General features: G+C 44.7%; 1 protein-coding gene across 1 annotated transcript; it reads right to left on the reverse strand.

Moving 5' to 3' along the window:
* Positions 1–3,964: 3,964 nt before the first annotated feature.
* Positions 3,965–15,201, reverse strand: LOC139242836 (gastrula zinc finger protein XlCGF8.2DB-like). The gene is made up of 2 exons (XM_070870521.1): positions 15,193–15,201; positions 3,965–4,483 (listed from the first exon to the last, which is right to left on the reverse strand). Exons 1-2 carry the CDS (start codon positions 15,199–15,201, stop codon positions 3,965–3,967), a joined length of 528 nt encoding a protein of 175 aa, XP_070726622.1.
* Between the last annotated feature and the right edge of the window lie 789 nt (positions 15,202–15,990).

Here is a 15,990-nt window from a genome sequence, read left to right on the forward strand (position 1 = left end):
CCGTCCTCTCCCCCCTTGCCCCCCTCCTCTTCCTCCTCTTCCTTTTTCGTGCCGATGGGAGGGACAATTTCTATTCCAATGTCCTTCTTGCCCACAAATAAAGCATCCATCTCGTCTTTCCCAGCCCCGACCTCTTCCCATACCATGCCGGGGACAGTAGGGCGGTCCGTAATTAGCAGGGCCCCGGCCATTTGGGTGTTTGATATAACCGTATTCCCGTTTATCCACCCAACCCTGCACGCAATACTGCGGTTCCATCTGGTATCCCCTTGGGTCGGGTTTTGGTCCTTCCACCCGAGGCGGCTCCATACTGATGGGCTTCTGAAGGGTCGTGGTGAGAGCATTAAAGATAGAGTTTAGGCGATCCTGGACATCGTTAGGGTGCGCAACCACCAATGCATCATGGGTAGCACGTCCGAGGTGAGTTAGAAATCGGGCATGCTCAGTCGGGCTCAGGGTTTGCTTTACCAGGGCCCACAGGTCCCTTGATTCTGCATTATATCCATGCATGTCGAGGTCACTCCGTGAAATCGGAGGTCAGGGTTAAGTTGGATTTGTGGATACCTTTCAGCTTATTTATCTTAGCCTTTTAACTCTTCAGTTTGTTTTGTTTGAGTATCTATTTCTTTATTGTATCAGGCAAGTATTATTACATAAGCTAGTACTGTTTTTATTTTTATTCTGACTATCGCACCATTCCTCTGTTAGGTGAGTCTTTTTTCTATTAAGAAATCCAAATTGATAATGTTCAGTATGAAACGGCTGTCAATGGAAAGGGTTAACTCCTTTATAGGTTTGTAAGAAGACCTGATGTCATTACGTGACTTCACGTAACCATCTGGAAAAAAAAATCTTTTCATCAGGAAAGGCAGCATTTGATTAAACTCCAATATTTTTTAACTTCTTATTCAAGTACTTGCCAAAGATATATATATTTTTTTAATTGATTTAAAACGAGACCACACATTTGTTTACTGAAATTCAATTTCGTCATCAGCCTCGGTCAACGCAAAGCCAGCCATTTTAACGAAGTCGTCTATCGATACATTTCTCAGAGTTCCCAGTGGAACTCTGAGTACGTTTCTCGTGCGTGCACTTTTTCATTAAGACGTCTACGGTTTTTAACATGTCCTCCTTCTGTCAATGAAAGCCCTAATTTAATGGAGATTTTCTGCCAACTGGACAGGAGTGATTTTTTTTTAAGAGTGCAGTGGAATTTTTCTCATAATTTAAAATCTCAGAACATTTTTTTTTTCTTTCAGCACCTATTTAGTACGTAACTTTTTTTTTGTCTTTTCCATAACTAGAGAGAAGTCTGGCACGTAGGCTGTGGACTGCTTTTCGTTATCTCAATTGTTCCAGCCTCAAGGTCGTGTTATTTAATGTAATATTTTTTTTGAATCCTTTTGAATCCATCTCAGTTGTTTTGCTGTGCCTTCTCTGAATGTTTTCTTTCAACAAGTAAGTGAGCATGTCAAATCCTTTTATTTTTAACCACCGGGACCATGTATTTTTTTCTTTTCTTTTACTCAACAAACCTATCCTTTGTGCATTTCCTGGCTCCGTTACTTATCTTCCGAATATACGTAATTCAATAAGGTTCACACTCTTAAACTTCCCACATACAGGACAACACTACCAAGGGTTAAAAAAAACTTTCATTCTGTTTGAAAAAGTGGGTGGAGCTAAAACAAACCACAACTCCCCAGCTTTTTTTTTAAACACAAGCATTTTTTTACAAAAATCACACTAGCATTTCTCATTTAAAACAAGCGTTCATAAGAGTCTCTTTTCTTTCCTATTAATTTTTGGATCCATGATTGATCATCTATCCCTATTTAGCTCTAACTATCCCTACTTTCCGTGTCGCCGCACGGATCTACTTGGGCCTCGAACCCACAGAGACACTGGGCTTCGAACCCAGGCAGGCTCTGGGCCATGAACCCAGGCAGACTTACCAATTCTAACCTATCTTTCCAAGTCGCCGCTTGGTTTGCGTCACTGCTCAATTTCCCTATCTCTATCCCTATTCTAAGTTTGAAAGGTATTCATCAGAATGTTCTGGATCTCGTTCAGACACTATCTGAGAACCAGCGAGTGGCTAAACTTTCCTCAGACTTTTGAAACCAGGGGAAACTGGAGCAGTATTGAAATCATACTCACTCTAATGGCCACTTTCCCCTTGTCTTGTCCAAGGCTAGTCTGGCTCTTAATTCGCAAGTTTTCAGCAGTAGTCCGTTGAGATCCCACTTCTGACACCAAATGTTGATTTCTGGATTCTTTTACCTCAATCTGGTTCAGCAAAATTACTGAAACGAATACCGTTTGTGCTATAAACAAAGCAAGCTTTTATTAAAAAAGCAAATCCCGATCGGGGACCTTATCAGACAGAAGGTATGCAAGTCTGTTTGAACGCACCCACTTCCTATGGACAAAGTGACGTTACATTGTAAAGGCACGATGGTTATACATTTTCGGCAAAAGATAACAAGATAGGGCTAGAGTGACATCCTAGTTCAGCCTATCTCTTTTGATCCCTCTTTCCCTTTGTCCACTCATAAGCCGACCTAAGTATGGTCTGATTTTAAACAAAGACCTTCTGTTAATGTTTCAGGTTAATAACATGTTTTAATAAGACTTTGAGGTTTTTCTGCAAGCTGTGGGTTTTGTTTCAATATGTGTTAGTGTTGTAACATTTCGCAGTCTCGAGTCTGAGATGTCATGGCTATTCCGCCATGAATTTTTTGTTAGCTTATACTGTCCCTATACAATTCCCACGTTCTCAACTTCAATGACTCTATACATTTTTAAACATTCACATTGTGCTGACATGGATTGAGAACTGGTTGTCAGACAGGAAGCAAAGAGTAGGAGTAAATAGGGACTTTTCAGAATGGCAGGCAGTGACTAGTAGGGTACCGCAAGGTTCTGTGCTGGGGCCCCAGCTGTTTACACTGTACATTAACGATTTAGACGAGGGGATTAAATGTAGTATCTCCAAATTTGCGGATGACACTAAGTTGGGAGGCAGTTTGAGCTGCGAGGAGGGTGCTATGAGGCTGCAGAGCGACTTGGATAGATTTGGTGAGTGGGCAAATGCATGGCAGATGAAGTATAATGTGGATAAATGTGAGGTTATCCACTTTGGTGGTAAAAACAAAGAGACAGACTATTATCTGAATGGTGACAGATTAGGAAAAGGGGAGGTGCAACGAGACCTCGGTGTCATGGTACATCAGTCATTGAAGGTTAGCATGCAGGTGCAGCAGGCGGTGAAGAAAGCAAATGGCATGTTGGCCTTCATAGCGCGGCGATTTGAGTACAGGGGCAGGGATGTGTTGCTACAGTTGTACAGGGCTTTGGTGAGACCACACCTGGAGTATTGTGTGCAGTTTTGGTCTCCTAACCTGAGGAAGGACATTCTTGCTATTGAGGGAGTGCAGCGAAGGTTCACCAGACTGATTCCCGGGATGGCGGGACTGACCTATCAAGAAAGACTGGATCAATTGGGCTTGTATTCACTGGAGTTCTGAAGAACGAGAAGGGACCTCATAGAAACGTTTAAAGTTCTGATGGGTTAGACAGGTTGGATGCAGGAGGAATGTTCCCAATGTTGGGGAAGTCCAGAACCAGGGGACACAGTCTAAGGATAAGGGGTAAGCCATTTAGAACCGAGATGAGGAGGAACTTCTTCCCCCAGAGAGCAGTGAACCTGTGGACTTCTCTACCACAGAAAGTCGTTGAGGCCAATTCACTAAATATATTCAAAAAGGAGTTAGATAAAGTCCTTACGACTATGGGGATCAAGGGGTATGGCGAGAAAGCAGGAATGTGGTCTGAAGTTGCATGTTCAGCTATGAACTCATTGAATGGCGGTGCAGGCTAGAAGGGCCGAATAGCCTACTCCTGCACCTATTTTCTATGTTTCTATGTTTCTAATAATAGCAGAATCGAACCCCTGCAGTCACTTGTGAACTCGCTGGTGGCTCAGCAGGTTGCATGAGGTCGTGAATCCCTTCCCACATTCGGAGCAGGTGAACGGCCTCTCCCCAGTGTGAATTCGCTGGTGTATCAGTAGTTCGGATAAGCAAGTGAATCTCTTTCCACATTCAGAGCAGGGGAATGGTCTCTCCACAGCGTGAACTCGCTGGTGTGTCAGCAGGTGGTATGACAGAGTGAATCCCTTCCCACAGTCAGAGCAGGTGAACGGCCTATCCCCAGTGTGAAGTCGCTGGTGTCTCAGCAGATGCTCTTTGCTTTTAAAACTCTTCTCATAGTCAGAAAATTTAAAAGGCCTCTGCCCAGTGTGAACTCGCTGGTGTGTCAGCAGGTCGGATGACACAGTGAATCCCTTCCCACAGTCGGAGCAGGTGAACGGCCTCTCCCTAGTGTGAACTCGCTGGTGTGTCAGGAGGTGCTGTTTTCTTTTAAAACTCTTCTCACAGTCAGAACATTTAAAAGGTCTCTCCCCAGTGTGAAGTCGCTGGTGTGTCAGCAGGTCGGATGACACAGTGAATCCGTTCCCACAGTCGGAGCAGGTGAACGGCCTCTCCCCAGTGTGAACTCGCCGATGTGTTTCCAGCTGGGACTGGGAGTTGAAACGTTTCCCACATTCCCCACATTTACATGGTTTCTCCCCAGTGTGACTGCACTTGTGTCTCTCCAGTTTGGATGATTGGCTGAAGCCTTCTCCACACACAGAGCACGTGTACCGTTTCTCCCCACTATGAACGGTGCCTTCTGCTTCCATGGTCAAAAGCTGATGATATTCCAGTCCCGATGTAGCGAGTGACTGTCAGATCTTGAGGTGATGTTTGGTTTGAGCTTCCAGTCTACAAATCCTCACCTTTTAACACCCTGTAAAGTGAATTTAAAACAGGAAAAGTGAGTGTGAGAGAGAACCCACAAAAACACAAAGACAGGTTGTGAAATTGAGCTTAATGAATCTGGTCACTTGTGGGGCCGGCACCAGAAAAAAGTGACCATGAAAGCTGCCGGATTGTCGTAAAAACACATCTGGGTCACTGCAGTCCTTCAGGGAAGGGAACACACCTCCCTCGACAGGCCCACATGGGAAATTGGTTTTCCCACTCGGCCCAGAAGTACTGGGGGTGAAACCCAGCAGCTTCTCCCCCTCTCCATCCAGCTCAAACTGATGTAACAAACAGACCCACACAGGAGGCCAGTGAGTGATTTCCACATCCAGCGCCCACCTGATACAGAGCTTCTGGGAATTGCTGGGCCCGCTGTATCAATGTAAGTTGTTGTTTTCCTGGTGTGGGGGAGGTGCTTCCTCCGGGGTTGCTGGTGCCGGGCCCAGTGGCTCTGACTCAGGGCCCGAGAGCCGCACTCGGTGTTGCCCGGGGCCTGAGAGCAACGCTCGGTGTTGCCCGGGGACGGAGAGCCGCGCTCGGTGTTGCCCGGGACCCGAGAGCCGCGCTCGGTGTTGCCCGGTGCCTGAGAGCCGCACTCGGTGTTGCTCGGGGCCTGAGAACCGCACTCGGTGTTGCCCGGGGCCTGAGAGCCGCACTAGGTGTTGCCCGGGGCCTGAGACCCACACTCGGTGTTGCCCGGGGCTGAGAGCCGCACTCGGTGTTGCCCGGGGCCTTAGAGCCGCACTCGGTGTTGCCCGGGGCCCGAGAGCCGCACTCAGTGTTGCCTGGGGACTGAGAGCTGCACTCGGTGTTGCCCGGTGACTGAGAGCCACACTCGGTTAAAAAGGAGGCAGACAAAAAGCAGGAAACTATAGACCAGTTCGCCTAACATCTGTGGTTGGGAAAATGTTGAAGAGTTCATTCTTAAAGAAGCAGTAGCACGACATTTGGAAAAGCATAATTCGGTCAGGCAGTCAGCATGGATTTATGAAGGGGAAGTTAAGGTTGACAAATTTGCTGGAATTCTTTGAGCATGTAATGAACAGGGTGGATAAAGTGGGTGTGGTGTATTTGGACTCCCAGAAGGCATTTGACAAGGTGCCTCATAAAAGGTTACTGCACAAGATAAAAGTTCACGGGGCTGGGGGTAATATATTAGCATGGATAGAGGATTGGCTAACTAACAGAAAACAGAGAGTCGGGATAAATGTTCATTCTTGTGTTGGCAATCAGTAACTAGTGGGGTGCCGCAGGGATCAGTGCTGGGATCCCAACTATTTACAATCTATATTAACGACTTGGAAGAGGGGACCGACAGTAACGTAGCCAAGTTTGCTGCCGATATAAAGATGGGAGGAAAAGCAATGTGTGAGGAGGACACACATAATTTGTAAAAGGACATTGACAGGCTAAGTGAGTGGGCAAAAATTCGGCAGATGGAGTATAATGTTGGAAAGTGTGAGGTCATGCATTATGGCAGAAAAAAAATCAAAGAGCAAGTTATTATTTAAATGGAGAAAGATTGTAAAGTGCTGCAGTACAGCGGGAGTTGGGGGTACTTGTGCATGAAACACAAAAAGCTAGTATGCAGGTACAGCAGGTGATCAGGAAGGCCAACTGAATCTTGACCTTTATTGCAAAGGGGCTGGAGTATAAAAGCAGGGAATTCTTGCTACAGTTATACAAGTTATTGGTGAGGCCACACCTGGAATATTACGTGCAGTTTTGGTTTCCATATTTATGAAAGGATATACTTGCTTTGGAGGAAGTTGAGAGAAGGTTCACTGGGTTGATTCCGGAGATGAGGGGTTGACTTATGAGAAAAGATTGAGGAGGTTGGGCCTCTACTTATTGAATTCAGAAGAACGAATGAGAGGTGATTTATCGAAACGTATAAGATAACGAGGGGGCTTGACAAGCTGGTAGCAGAGAGGATGTTTTCACTGATCGGGGAGACTAGAACTAGGGGGCATAATCTTAGAATAAGGGGCCCCCTATTTAATACTGAGGTGAGGAGGAATTTCTTCTCTCAGAGGGTTATAAACCTGTGGAATTCGCTGCCTCAGAGACCTGTGGAAGCTGGGACATTGAATATATTTAAGACAGAGATAGACATTGTCTTAAATGATAAGGGAATAAGGGGTTATGGGGAGCGGGCAGGGAAGTGGTCCTGAGTCCATGATCGGATCAGCCATGATCGTATGAATTGGTGGAGCAGGCTCGAGGGGCCGTATGGCCTACTCCTGCTCCTATTTCTTATGTTCTTATTTTCTTATATAGTGGGTGTCTGGTATGGGATTGTGGAATTGACTCTGTAGCTGTCCATCTCTGGTATGTGGATGAGGGTTTTACTCTGCATGTTACTTTCTGATACGAGAGGTGGATTTTATCCTGTACCTGTCAATTTCTGGTAATTGCCTGTGGGTTTCATTCTGTATCAAAAAGGGCCACATTACAACATAATTCTAAAAGGACAAAGAGTGTTTAAAAAACAAAAGCCTGAAAGCTCTGAGTCTCAAAGCGAGGAGCATTGGTAATAAGGTGGACAAATTAATTGCACATATAGCTGTTAATGGATATGATGTAATTGGGATTACAGAGACATGGCTCCAGGGTAACCAAGGCTGGGAACATAATATGCAGGGGTATTCAATATTGAAGAAAGAAAAGGAGATGGGGTAGAGTTAATGGTTAAAGAGGAGGTTATTACAATAGTAAGGAAGGACATTGGCTGGGATAATGTGGAATCTGTATGGTTCGAGCTCCGAAACAACAAAGGGCAGAAAACGTTTGGTGGTCTGCAAACAGACACAACTAACAGTAGTAGGGAGGTTGGGGATGGCATCAAAAAGGAAATTAGAGACGCGTGCAATAAGGGTACAGCAGTTAACATGGGTGACTTTTATCTACATATTGATTGGGCTAACCAAACCGGTAGCAATATTGTGGAGGAGGATTTCTTGGAGTGTATAAGGGATGGTTCTCTAGACCAATATGTCGAGGAACCAACTAGAGAGCAGGCCATCCTAGACTGGGTCTTGTGTAACGAGAGAGGATTAATTAGCAATTAGTCGTGCGTGGCCCCTTGGGGAAGAGTGATCATAATATGGTAGAATTCATCATTAAGATGGAGAGCGACACAGTTAACTCAGAGACGAGGGTCCTGAACTTAAAGGATACTTTGGTGGTATGAGACGTGATTTGGCTGGGATAAACTGGCGAATGATACTTAAAGGGTTGATGGTGGATCGGCAATGGCAGACATTTAAAGATCACATGGATGAATTACAACTATTATACATCCATGTCTGGCGTAAAAATAAAACATGAAAGGTGGCTCAACCGTGGCTAACAAGGGAAATTAGGGACAGTGGCATTTAAATTGGCCTGAAAAAGCAGCAAACCTGAGGACTGGGAGAAATTTAGAATTCAGCAGAGGAGGAATAAGGAGGGGGAAAATAGAGTATGAGAGTAAGCTTGCAGGGAACATAAAAAACTGACTGAAAAAGCTTCTATAGATATGTGAAGAGAAAAATATTAGTGAAATCTAATGTCGGCCCCTTGCAGTCAGAATCAGGTGAATTCATAATGGGGAACAAGTAAATGGCAGACCAATTGAACAAATACTTTGGTTCTGTCTTCACTAAGGAAGATACGAATAACCTCCCGAAAATACTAGGAGACCGAGGTTCTCGCGGGAAAGAGGAACTGAGGGAAATCCTTATTAGTCAGGAAATGGTTGGAGGGAAACTGATGGGACTGAAGGCCGATAAATCCCCAGGGCCTCATAGTCTGCATCCCAGAGTAGTTAAAGAAGTGGCCCTAGAAATAGTAGATGCATTGGTGGTCATTTTCCAACATTCTATAGATTCTGGATCAGTACATATAGATTGGAGGGTAGCTAATACAACCCCACATTTTAAAAAAGTAGCGAGAGAGAAAACAGGAAATTATAGACGGGTTAGCCTGACATTGGTGGTGGGGATAATGCTGGAATCAATTATTAAAGATGTAATAGCATAGCATTTGGAAAGCAGTGACAGGATCAGTTCAAGTCAGCATGGATTTATGAAAGGGAAATCATGCTTGCCAAATCTTCTTGAGTTTTTTGAGGATGTAACTAGTAGAGTGGATAAGGGAGAACCAGTGGATGTGGTGTATTTGGAATTAAAAAAGGCTTTTGACAACGTCCCACACAAGAGATTAGTGTGTAAAATTAAGGTACATAGTATTGGGGGTAATGTATTGATGTGGAGGGAGAACTGGTTGGCAGACAGGAAGCAAAGAGTGGGAAAAACGGGTCCTTTTCAGAAAGGCAGGCATTGACTAGTGGGGTGCCGTAAGGTTCAGTGCTGGGATATCAGCAATTTACAACATCCATAATTATTTAGATGAGGGAATTTAATGTAATACCTACAGATTTGAAGATGACACTAAGCTGGGTGTCAGTGTGAGCTGTGAGTAGGATGCTAAGAGGCTGCAGGGTGACTTGGACAGGTTACGTGAATGGGCAATTGCATGGCAGATTCAGTATAATGTGGACAAAAGTGATGTTATTCACTTTGGGGGCAAAAACAGGAAGGCAGATTATCTGAATGGTGACAGATTAGTAAAATGGGAGGTGCAAACAGACCTGGGTGTCATGGTGCATCAGTCACTGAAGGTAGGCATGCAGGAACAGCAGGCAGTAAAGAAAGCAACTGGCATGCTGGCCTTCATAGCGACGGGATTTGAGTATAGGAGCAGGGAAGTCTTACTGCAATTGTACAGGGCCTTGGTGAGACCACACCTTGAGTATTGTGTGCAGTTTTGGGCTCTTAATCTGAGGAAGGACGTGCTTGCTTTTGAGGGACTGCAGCCAAGATTCACGAGACTAATTCCTGGGATGGCAGGACTGACATATAAAGAAAGACTGGATCGGCTAGGCTTATACTCACTGGGATTTAGAAGAATGAGAGGGGATCTCATACCAACATATAAAATTATGACGGGACTGGACAGGTTTGAGGCAGGAAGAATGTTCCTGATGTTGGGGAAGTCCAGAATCAGGGGTCACAGTTTAGGGATAAGGGGTAAGCCTTATCGGACTGAAATGAGGAGAAACTTTTTCACCCAGAGAGTGGTAAACCTGCGAAATTCTCTACCACAGAAAGTTGTGGAGTCCAGTTTGTTGGATTTATTCAAGAGGGAGTTAGATGTGGCCCTTACGGCTAAGGGGATCAGGGGGTATGTAGAGAAAGCGGGAGTGGGGTACTGAAGTTGCATGACCAGCCATGATAATATAGAATGGTGGTGCAGGTTCGAAGGGCCGAATGGCCTGCTCCTGCACCTATTTTCAATGTTTCAATGTATCTTTCCATTCTTGGTGAGGGTGTGTGTATTTGGTGCTGTATCTGTCCATCTCTGTTATGTGAATGTGAGCTCTACTCCATACCCGTCATTCTCCAGTATGTTAGTATTGTTTTACTGTGTACCCCCAATTCCTGATAGAGTATTGGTTTTACTTTCTAACTGTCAATTCGTATTCTGGAGGTGAGTGTTTATGCTGAATCTGTCGGTCTCTGGTAAATGAGTCTGAGTTTCACTCTGTATCTATCTGTCTCTGCTGTGTGAGTGTGGGCCTTTCTCTGTACCTCTCCATTTCTGTTATGGGATTCTGGGTTTTATTTAGTACCCATCAAGTTCTGACATGTGATTGTGGGCCTTACTCTATAACTGCCAGTGTCTGCTTAATTGTGAGTGGACTTTCTTTTGTACCTGTCATTTTCTGGAATGAAAGAGAGGTCTTTACCCTGTACCTGTCAATTACTGGTTTGTGAGTATGGGCATGTCACTGTATGTCAATTTATTTTATGGGAATAGGATTGTAATAAGTCAGCTTCTGATGTGTGAGTGTGGGTTTTATACTGTATTTCACTGTCTCTCATATGCAAGTGTGTGTATTTTTCTGTAACTGTCGGGTTTTGTTGTGTGTTCAGGTTTAATCCGTGCTTCACAGTTTCTGCTATGTTAGACTGTACCTATTTGTTCCTGATACTTGATTGTATTTTTTAGACTGTCCCTGTTAGTTGCTGCTATGTGTGTATGGAATTTACGCTGTATCTGCTTTCTCTGGTATGTGAACATGAGAATCAATTTTACTTTTAACCTGTATTTCTCTGATATGTAAGTGAAGATTTTGCCTTCTACCTGTCATTTTTCTGATGTGTGTGTGTGGGTTTTACTCTGCCCCTATCAGTTTCTGCGATGCAAGTAAAAATTTTACTTACTGCCTTTCAGTTTTCCGATATGTACTCATTCGATTAACACTTTACCTGTCACTCTCTGGTATGAAAGTGGGGATTTTATTCTGTTCCTGTCACTTTCATATATGTGGGTGTGGGTTGTATACTGTAGCTGTCAGTCTATGGTACGGGAATGTGGGTTTTATTCTGCACCTATCATCTTCTGGTATGTTCAGGGCTTTAAATACTGAATCCGTCAGATTCTGAAACATGAATATGGCTTTTGCTCTGTACCCATCAGCTTCTGATATGCGAGTGTGGTTTATACATTCTATTGGACATTTTTTTCTGATAGATGATTGTCTTTTATTCTCTACCTGCCAGTTTCTGGCAAGTGAGTGTCGGTGTTTAATGTATCTTTCAGTGTGATCTGTTTCAATGGTGAAACATCATCTGATTCTACTGCTCCATGTGGCTGTAAGATTCACAATGTAACTCTGCCACTTGAGATCACTGTGTGACTGACAGCTTCTGCTGCCTGTGACAATAGAATTGAGGCCAGTTCTGTGTGTCTGCAATCTGTGAGTGATAATCTACTTACTGTGTGTGAGAAGGAGCTGCCTGCACTGTTCCTTGTGTTCCGGCTGGAGGAAAGATCACATTTGTTCTGGCTGAAGAATGTTGCTCTGAGATTAATAATACGAGAACATTATTAGTTCTAAGATATGGATGCGGGGAGAATATGATGTATCTGAGGGAGTGACAATGTATCTCTCAATCATCAACAACACGGTTCTGGAGAACTCAGCTCACCGAAACAACACAACCCATCTTTAAAATATCTTCCCCCACACTTCTTTCCTGATGCCTGCAATAGATGCACTTTGTGAAACTCCTCACATCCTCACTGACAGGCTGTGTTTCCACTGCTCACTGCCCAATAACAACAGACACGGTGAGATTGGAACTGAATCAGGAACATTCACTGCTGATTTGGGGAAAGAAAGCAGCAATGATTTGAAAGAGCGAGGTGCTTTACTTTCTCTGTTACCGTACACTGTCCACACGCAGCCCGAGAATGGCCTCTCCATTCCCCCACTCACATCATGTTCCGGAACGAGTTCCTGCTCCTCTCTGCCTCTTACACACAGCCCCCGACCGAACAAACCATATTCACGACTGGTTTGGAGAGAGAAAGCAGCAGATTGTAAATAGCAGATTCTGCCCATTCTGCCTCCATTACCCTGGACACACACTGTCCACACACAGCCTGAGAATGGTCTCTCCCTTCCCTGACTCACACTACGCATTGAGACTGGTTCTTGGTCCACTCTGCCTCTTACACACAGCCCCCGACTCCCCCCGAACTCCCCCCGGACTCAATGCCGATCTCTGAGCCCATCTGCGGACACGCTCCCAAAGCGCTGCGCTGCTGTCAGGAGGCTGCTGCTCGCTGCCTTACCCCCGGGTCACAGTTTCTCCATTCCCGGCTCTTTTAAACCATCTTCTTCTACTCATTGAGTGAATGGTGATCACAGGCAGGGTTGGGACAGGAGAGGGCGCATGTGCTCTTCTGCTCACTGGAAATTGACACGGGGGCGGTGCTCAACCGTGCATGCGCAGCTCTCTGTATTAATTCCAGCTGTAAAAATCAAAGCGCACATTCCCCTATTTACTTATTCTCAGAATCTAAGCAAATGAACTGGGCCTGGGGGGAGAGAACGGAGAATGATTAAAACTGGGAACCTTGTCCCTTGGAGATGGTCAATTTGGGATCATTCCGTGCAGATTTTTCTCTCAATGAACCTGTCTTCACAATGCAATCCTGCAAAAACATCAGAGAGACGAGGGAGTGGGAGTGTTTGCTGGAACCGTGCAGGAGTTAATATCTGACAGAAACAATCTGAGATCAGTTTAATTACAGTAAAACACTCGGTCACTGAGAGTAATACCGAAGTTGATAATCAAGGAGATATAGTGAGGGAGGAACTTAATACAATCACTATTCATAATAGTACTGAGAAAAATAATGGGACGAAAGGCAGACAAGTCACCTTGCCCTGATGGCTTATATCATAGGGTCTTAAGAGAACTGGCTGCAGAGATAGTGGACACATTGATTGTAATCTACCAAAATTCCCTCGATTCTGCGGCGGTCCCAACAGATTGGAAAACCGAAAATTTAACGCTTCTATTTAAAAAAGAGGCAGACAAAAAGCAGGAATCTATAGACCAGTTAGCCTAATATCTGTCATTGGGAAAGTGCTGGAGACCATTATTAAGGGAGCAGTAGCGGGACATTTGGAAAAGCATGATTCAATCAAGCAGAGGCAGTATGGCTTCATGAAAGGGAAATCATGTTTGACAAGTTTGCTGGAGTTCTTTGAGAATATAATGAGTAGTATGGATAAGGCAGAACCAGTGGATGTGGTGTATTTGGATTTCCAGAAGGCATTTGATAAGGTGGCACATAAGAGGTTACTGCACAAGATAAAAGCTCACTGGGTTGGGGGCAGTATATTAGCATGGATAGAGGATATGTTAACTAACAGAAAACAGAGAGTCGGGATAAATGGGTCTTTTTCTGGTTGGCAAATGGTGACTAGTGGGGTGCCGCAGGAATCGGTGCTAGGCCCTCAACTATTTACAATCTATATTAATGACTTGGATAAAAGGACCGAGTGTAAAATAGCCAAGTTTGCTGATGATACAAAGGTGAATGAGAAAGCAAATTGAGACACAAAAAATCTGCAAATGGATATAGACAGGCTAAATGAGTGGGCAAAAATTTGTCAGATGTAGTATAATATGGGAAAATGTGAGGTTATCCACTTTGGCAGAAATAATAGAAAAGTAAATTATTATTTAAATGGAGAAAAATCGCAAGTGCTACAGGACAGAGAGACCTGAGGGTGTTTGTGCATAAAACACAAAGAGTTAGTATGCAGGTACAGCAAGTCATCAGGAAGGCAAATTAAATGTTGGTCTTTATTGCAAGGGGGATAGAGTATAAAAGCAGAGAAGTCCTGCTACAACTGTACAGGGTATTGGTGAGATCACATCTGGAATACTGCATGCATTGTGGTCTGCGTATTTAAGGAAGGATACACTTGCATTGGAGGCTGTTCAGAGGTTGATTCCGGCGATGAGGGGGTTGTCTGATGAGCATATGTTGAGAAGGTTGGGCTGATACACTTGGAGTTCAAAAGAATGAGGTGATCTTATTGAAACATATGATAAATAGGGGACTCGACAAGGTGGATCCAGAGAGGATATTTCCACTCATAGGGTGAACTAAAACTAGGGTGCATCATCTCAGAATAAGGGGTCACCCATTTAAAACTGAGATGAGGAGGAATTTCTTCTCTCAGAGGGTTGTAAATCTGTGGAATTCTCTGCCCGAAAGCTGAGGAGGCTGGGTCTTTGAATATATTTAAGGCAGAGATAGACAGATTTTTGAGTGATAAGGGATTATAGGGAGCGGGCAGGGAAGTGGAGCTGAGTCCATGATCAGATCACATGATCTTATTGAATGGCAGAGTAGGATCCAAGGGCCAAATGATCCACTCCTGCTCCTATTTCTTATGTTATTATGTTCTTATGAGATAATAAACTTGGGACTGTACGTGGGGACTCAAACCCTGGGACTGTACATGGGGACTCTAACCCTGGGACTGTACATGGGGACTCTAACCCTGGGAGTGAACAGCTCTTGGGCTTTCCTGTTACAATTGTCTGGGATGTAACAAGAAGCTTCGCACTGAGCAGCGCCTTTAGGAGATGGTGAGAAATCCGAGGTATCGAGAATAAAATAACTAAGTTGTTGCTTTACCAAGATTGCCGCGCATGCGCTTTGCTGCTCACTGAACCAAGATGGCGGAGGACTGACCCTGCCTTCCTGTACAAAGTTTGCCGCCGTTACCCTGGGCCTGTGACCGGGAGAAAGCCTCGAGGCTGCAGTCGCCGATATTCCAGGTATTATTCCGAGCTTCCGGCGGGCACCAGTTGTTTATGAAGCCTCCCCGCCTACCCGCTGGTCCATTACTCACCTCCGACCCGCTGAAAATGGACTGTTTTGCGGAACAGATGTTTACCATGTCCATTTCGCCATTGCACGTACCGCGCATGCTCCAAACACAGCTCTGTCTCGCGCCTGCGCTCCGGCTCCCTGTATTCTGGGGTTGGCACGTACTCCGTCGCGGGGAATGCTGGGTAAATACCTAAGGCACGTCAGTGAATGGAAGAGGATTTACTGGGCTCCCATTGGGCACTGAACCATGTTCATACTGGCATTAGACTTTGTTTCTGCTGCTCTGAATAACCCTGTACCTGAGCTGGAGATTAAAAGGGGTCATAGGGTCTAGGAAGGAGGAGGAACTGAGGAAAATCCTTATTAGTCGGGAAATTGTGTTGGGGAGATTGATGGGATTGAAGGCCGATAAATCCCCAAGGCCTGATGGACTGCATCCCGGAGTACTTAAGGAGGTGGCCTTGGAAATAGCTGATGCATTGACAGTCATTTTGCAACATTCCATTGACTCTGGAACAGTTCCTATCGAGTGGAGGGTAGCCAATGTCACCCCACTTTGAAAAAAGGAGGGAGAGAGAAAACGGGGAATTATAGACCGGTCAGCCTGACCTCAGTAGTGGGTAAAATGATGGAATCAATGATTAAGGATATCATAGCAGTGCATTTGGAAAGAGGTGACATGATAGGTCGAAGTCATCATGGATTTGTGAAAGGGAAATCATGCTTGACAAATCTTCTGGATTTTTTTGAGGATGTTTCCAGTAGAGTGAACAAGGGAGAACCAGTTGATGTGGTACATTTGGACTTACAGAAGGCTTTCGACAATGTCCCACACAAGAGATTAATGTGCAAAGTTAAAGCA

This window comes from Pristiophorus japonicus, unplaced genomic scaffold, assembly GCF_044704955.1.
Source record: "Pristiophorus japonicus isolate sPriJap1 unplaced genomic scaffold, sPriJap1.hap1 HAP1_SCAFFOLD_149, whole genome shotgun sequence".
Taxonomy (NCBI): domain Eukaryota; kingdom Metazoa; phylum Chordata; class Chondrichthyes; family Pristiophoridae; genus Pristiophorus; species Pristiophorus japonicus.